At 46.8% G+C, this 6,000-nt stretch overlaps 1 protein-coding gene across 1 annotated transcript in view; it reads left to right on the top strand.

Moving 5' to 3' along the window:
* Positions 1 to 879: 879 nt before the first annotated feature.
* LOC126519088 (probable cytochrome P450 301a1, mitochondrial) overlaps positions 880 to 6,000 on the top strand; it is a 29,311-nt gene continuing 24,190 nt past the window's right edge. The window contains exon 1 of the mRNA XM_055065284.2: positions 880 to 1,087. Coding sequence (XP_054921259.1) covers positions 891 to 1,087 — 197 coding nt within the window. The 5' untranslated portion in view covers positions 880 to 890. The remainder of the gene's footprint in view (positions 1,088 to 6,000) is intronic.

Here is a 6,000-nt window from a genome sequence, read left to right as displayed (position 1 = left end):
TTATTCAAAAATATCCTAATGCTTTCCTAAACATAACCATCCTACCAAAATACCACCCTATATTATCAAGTTGCGGGCGTCTGAGAAAAGCCTTGCCGTTGTACCAAAGGTTACGTATCGCAACACCAAAAACTTGTTAGTGCACGCAAATGTCAGCCAACATCATTCCCATGTAATAAAGGTATCTTGTCGCCCCAGGTGGACAACCTGCAGTCACCTTCAAAGTGAGAGGCAGTCGGAATTACCTCAACTCAACCAGCTTGGTTGAGTTGGGATGGGTGCAAGAGTGGAAGTGTCCGTTTGTGCGATGACTCTTGATGGCGAGCACAAGCTGCGACCAGATCGGAGGTACAGGGGTGACCGGTAGAGCACACAAGGACGGAGGAATCAACGCATGCCCCAGCCCTTCTGAGACGACGCCTGGTACTGCAACCCAACCGCGCGAAAAAGTCAGCCAGTTCCAACCAGAAAAAGCGATGATGATGAAGATGGGTGTATACAGATGAAGACGACGATGAACCAGCCAGTTTTGGCTCACACTCTATATATATATATATATATATATATATATATATATATATATATATATATATATATATATATATATATATATACTGTACAGCATTTATTCGGCCGATAAAGATGTGCGGGTTAGTGGTTTAGTGGTTATATTTTCGAGGTAATACTCAATGAACCAAGAAGCACTACCGAAATATGTTCTTAGCCATTAATATACGCCCTCGTGGATACTCCTTTATTAATGGGAGTAGCTATCTGAGGGCCTTCGGCTACTAGCTCGCGCTACTGGTTCGTGCACAAATCTGTGAGTCCTTAATATTGAGGAATGCAGCGATATATATATTTATTTGCTCTCTTTTATTGCAGCTACGATGTTTCTGACTGTTGACGAGAGAATCGGAGTGTTGGAACCTAACCTCGATCCCCACTCGATGCCAGCAAAAATGTTCAACATTACGGAAGACATGTTCTTCATACTGAATACGGTGACTACAAGCTTTCCTTATTACCTCTACTTCCCGACGCCCATGTGGAGACGGTTCCATCGCCGCGGGCACGAAGCCATCAGGTATTCCTTTGCGTGTACTTGTGCCTATTATTTTCATTAGTAGACAGAAGAAAGTTGTTCACTCGTAGTGGCATTACTGCACTATGCTATGCAAAACAAGAGCAATCACGTGTCTCTTGTCAGTCAGTGAAATATATATGTTATTGTGAAGGCCCCGCGGCATTGTAGAGGTTAGTGGCTGCAGTACTGCGAGATAACAGGAAAAGCTTAAATAATAACTCTGTATGGCAATAAAGGCTCCTAAGTAAAGAATATTAGCTGTGCTAAGTCACCAAGTACAAAAAAATACAATGTGTAAATTGTAAGCATTCGGAAGACAAAATTTCGCGTAGTTACAGTGCTAGTTACATGTGACGAAAAAAAAAATAGCTATCATTAACAATTTCGGTGTCTTCGGAAGGGTGCTATCAGCCTTAGGATGTGCGGGCTGAAACAGATGGTTAAAATCTCTGACTGTAACAAGATTCGATGCCATCTTATGACGCTGCTCGGTGGGACGGGAGAGACCCTGAGGTGTAAGGATTACTTAGTGGTGAAGCGTAGAACTGTGCAAATATTAGCGAAATATTGTAGCGGATGGGATGGGTGGATTTACAAGATGATTGATGGTTACAGTAGGGCAAGGGCCAGGACGGTCATGCGAGAGTAACAGGTAGCGACCAGCTCCTCGCTCACACTCAAATTTCTCTTCCTTTGGCCGTGTCGTGCAGCGTGATAGTTTCTCTGGGGGCCGACGAAGCTCTCCGAGTGAGTTACATAGCAAGATGGTGAAGTTTGAGTCGGGCGATGTACATGACTTGTGCTTTACGTGACCCTCAGTTGTGCGAAGTTACCCTTGCGATGGCATATGTCACGTCCCTCAAGCATTTCAGTATTGCGTATGGGCCGGTGTACCGCGACAGAAATTTTGCGTACAGGTGTAAATTTTGCGTACAGCCCCTTTTTCTGTACAGGTTTCCAAAGCTAAAAAAAAGCCCCCAGGAGCAAATGTGACGAGCATATGCTGAGCGTCATGACGAGGCTTGGCACGACCTTGAGAGTAGATTGTCCATATGCGGGCCAGTTGACGGGCTTCGGCACGACATAAAGTCTGGCCTATTGCGGAGTCAGCATGTGGAGACCAGGGAAGGATGGTGCCGATGCAGCTTTGAGGGCTCCGAGCGTACAGAGAAAGAAGAGCGCATGACCGGCGACTATATGCTTGGCAGTATTGTAAGCGCAGAAATGGTAAAATACAATGCAATTTTCTTGTGATTTGTGGAGACATACATGGCAAGCATGTTGGTCACGGTACGATTCGTGCGCTCAGAGAGGCCGTTTGGTTGCGCGTGGTAAGAAGTCGGGTGCCGGTATTCACAATTAGAAGACGTGGTATTTCAACGAAGTCCGCAGTAAATAGTCGTCCACGATCACTAATTACATTGCGTGGAGCGCCGTGAAGGAGAATCACGGAGTAAAGCAGGAAAGGCGAAACGTCAGCTGCTGTAGCCTAAGCAAATGCCGCCGTGCCAGTATACCGGGTCATGTAGTCCACAAACACAATAATCAAGCTACGTCTGGTGGTAGACTTGAAGAAGGGACCCAACAAGTCGAAACCAACTTTTTCAAATGGCAAGGTCAGCTGCTTAACTGGATGTACGGTACCCACAGAAGGCGTCGTTAACTGCTTATGACCTTGGAAAATTGCACAGCTAGAAACGTACTGCTTCGCCGTCTTCCAGAGCTTGGGCAAATAGAAAGGCTGGCACTTTCGGTGGAGCGTCCGAGCAGGGCAAAGGTGGCCCGACGTGATGTCATTGCGTACGGCCTGAAGGATCATAAGCCTCACTGTCTGGGGAACCACGAGGAGAAGTAGATCACTGTCGGCAGAATTATTCGTCTTACACCGGAAACTGTCACCAATCATTAAAGGTGAGCCCCGTGCTGATGACCGAACGGCGTCAGCAATAGGTCTAATGGAAGGGTTAGGCCGGTGCTCACGCTTGAAGACGGTAATATCAGGAAACTGTTCCGAGAGGGTAAGGGTGAAGTGATCCAAGTCATTGTCCGTATATCGCATGTTTGCTGACGGAAGGCGACATAAACACTGAGCATCGGTGTGACAGCTGCTACTTATGTATGTGATAGAAAAGTCGTATTCTTGAAGGCGTAATGACCACTCAGCTAATCGGCTAGATGGATCGCGTAACACAATCAACCAGCAAAGAGAATGGTGGTCTACCTTCATCGTGAAGTACAAGTGTAGTTGAAAGTTGTAGCTGGCGAAGGATACCACGAGGCATTCCAATTAATTTACGGTAAACGAAGGGGTCAGACAAGGGGACACAATCTCTCTAATGCTATTGACTGCGTGCTTGGAAGAAATATTGAAGCTATTAAACTAGGAAGCCTTAGCAGCGAAGATCAACGGCGAATATCTCAGCAGCCTTCGATTTGCAGAAGACATTGTCCTGTTCAAGAACACTGGGGACGACTTACAATAAATGAATAAAGGCCTTAACAAGAGATAGTATAAGAGTAGGGTTGAAGATTATTATACAGAAGACAAAAATATCAGTAGCCGGGCATGGGAACAAGAGCTCAGAATCGCTGGTGAGCCTCTAGAGTGTGTGTGAAGGAGTAAGTTTAGTTGGGTCAATCACTCACAGAGGACGCTGATCATGAGAAGAAAATTGACAGAACAAAAATGAGTTGGAGCGCACACGGCAGACATGGTCAGATCCTGTCTGGAAGCTTACCATTATCTTTAAAAAGAAAGGTTTACAGAGCGCATTATGCCGCTGCTGACATATGGGGCCGAAACTTTGAGTCTTACGAAGAAGCTCGGAAAAAATTGAGGACCGTGCAAAGAGCAATGAAACGAAGAATGTTAGACGTAACGATAAGAGATGCGAAGAGAGCGACGTGGATCAGAGAGCAAAAGGGGGTGCCCGATACTCTAATTGACATTCGGAGAAAGAACTAGAGCTGGGCAAGGCACGTAATGCGTAAGGTAGGTAACCGGTGGACCATTAAGCTTACAGAATGGGTGCCAAGGGAAGAGAAACGCAGTCGCGGACGGCAGAAAACTAGGTGCGGTGAAGACATTAAGAAATTCGTAGCCGCTATTTGGAATTGGTTGGCGCTGGACAGGGGTAATTGCAGATCGGAGGGAGAAGCCTTCGTTCTGCAGTGGACATAAAATAGGCTGATGATGATGATGACTTGCGCTCAGCCTTGGTAAGTGTACGCCTTGCGTCGGCAATGACTTGCTAGCGTTGGCCATGTATCTTTACAATTACTGCTCCGCAGCCCAAACCACTACAACCGGTGTGAAGCTCATTTGGGGCCCCAGGATCAAAGTGGCGCCAAACTGGAGCTGAGATGAGCAGAAATTTTAGTTGACGGATTACGGACTCAGGCTCAGTACTCCATGTAAACGGTATGTCCTTGTGAAGTAGTGCTCTGAGGGGTTGAGCTAGGCGTGCAAAGTCCTTAATAAAGTGACGAAAGTACTAACATAATCGCAAAATATCGCATAATAGGTTTGGGCGGATGCCTTCTTTGTCGACAAGGAAAACAAAAACAAATGTTTGATGCACGCCTAAATGGTACTTTTCGGAGTTTGAAATCAGTCGAGCTTGGCGTATGCAGTGGAGGGGAAATTCCACTCGTTGGTTGTGCTCGTGAAATGCCTTGCCGGGAATGGCAGCTTCATCCACGTAACACATGCATATTTGCCATCGACGTCCGCGCAGAGTTGTGTCCTTAAATTGTTCAAATGTCGCCGGAGCATTACACTAACCGAAATGCATTTCGTTAGGCTCCATGATTTCTACCGGCGCTGTGATGACGGTGTTCTGCTTGTCTGGGGAGTATACAGATTTCAGTCAGCAGCCTAAACGCAGATCGACAGCGAAGTACGAGGCGAGATGTAAACATTCGATGGCCTCATCAATACGTGAGAGAGGAAGCACATCCTTCTTTGTCACTGCGTTTAGGTGTCTGTAGTCGACGCGGAATTGTCATCAATCTTCTTTCTTCTTAGCCAATGCAACTGGAGCCGCCCACGGACCATTGGACTCCTGGATGACGCTTTTCTGTATCATATCTGTAAATTGTTCGGCGATCATTTCGCGCTCGGCTGAAGAAGCGCAGTACGGCTTCTGTCGTATAGGCGACGCTGTCCGAGTATTGATGTGGTGGTGTATGTGGGAACGCGGCGGTAAATGTAGGCGCTCTTGAACAAAATCAAACAATGAAGCATAGGTGACAAGGAGCTCTGGATACTGTTATTGTCAGGCTTGAAGTTACAGGCCTGCCTTGTCTACTTAGAAAGCGCCGTTGTTTTTTCCGCAAGTTACGACGACCAGTTGAGACGCCTTGGGACAATACTATAGGCAGTCAAGTATTCCGGACTCACTTTGAAACTCAAAAAGCTTTACTTTGTGTAAGAGGAGCTGCTGTTCTTAAGGCGCGTCCTAGCAAGCCTGGATTACGCCGTGACCGCCAGAAGACTGCTGCCATCGCACATTTCCAGCAGCCGATCCAGAAGAATGCATTGCGCAGATTCCTTGGCATGTACGCCTACTACCGACTTTTTGTCAAGGACTTCTAGCAAATCGCTGAGCCGCTGACACGTCTAACTAAATGTGATATCGAGTTCAAGTAGCAAACGCCGCAGGCCGAAGCATATCAAGAATTTAAACCACGCATGCAGTCGTCCTGAGTACTTGCACACTTTGACGAAGATGCCGACATCGAAATACCGAGTAGTCATACCGGGTAGCGTAGGTCTCCGCGCCATCCTCGTCCTGAGGAAAAGCAAACTTGAAGGTGTGATAGCTTACGCCGGGCGGTCGCTGAGGAAAGCGGAATACTATTGTTCTACGACGGGAAAGGTATGCCTTGTCATCATTTGGGCTGCAGCAAAT

Source organism: Dermacentor andersoni, chromosome 10, assembly GCF_023375885.2.
Source record: "Dermacentor andersoni chromosome 10, qqDerAnde1_hic_scaffold, whole genome shotgun sequence".
Classification (NCBI taxonomy): Eukaryota; Metazoa; Arthropoda; class Arachnida; order Ixodida; family Ixodidae; genus Dermacentor; species Dermacentor andersoni.
Note: the sequence above shows the minus strand (reverse complement) of the source record. Positions and strands in the feature narration are given on the sequence as shown.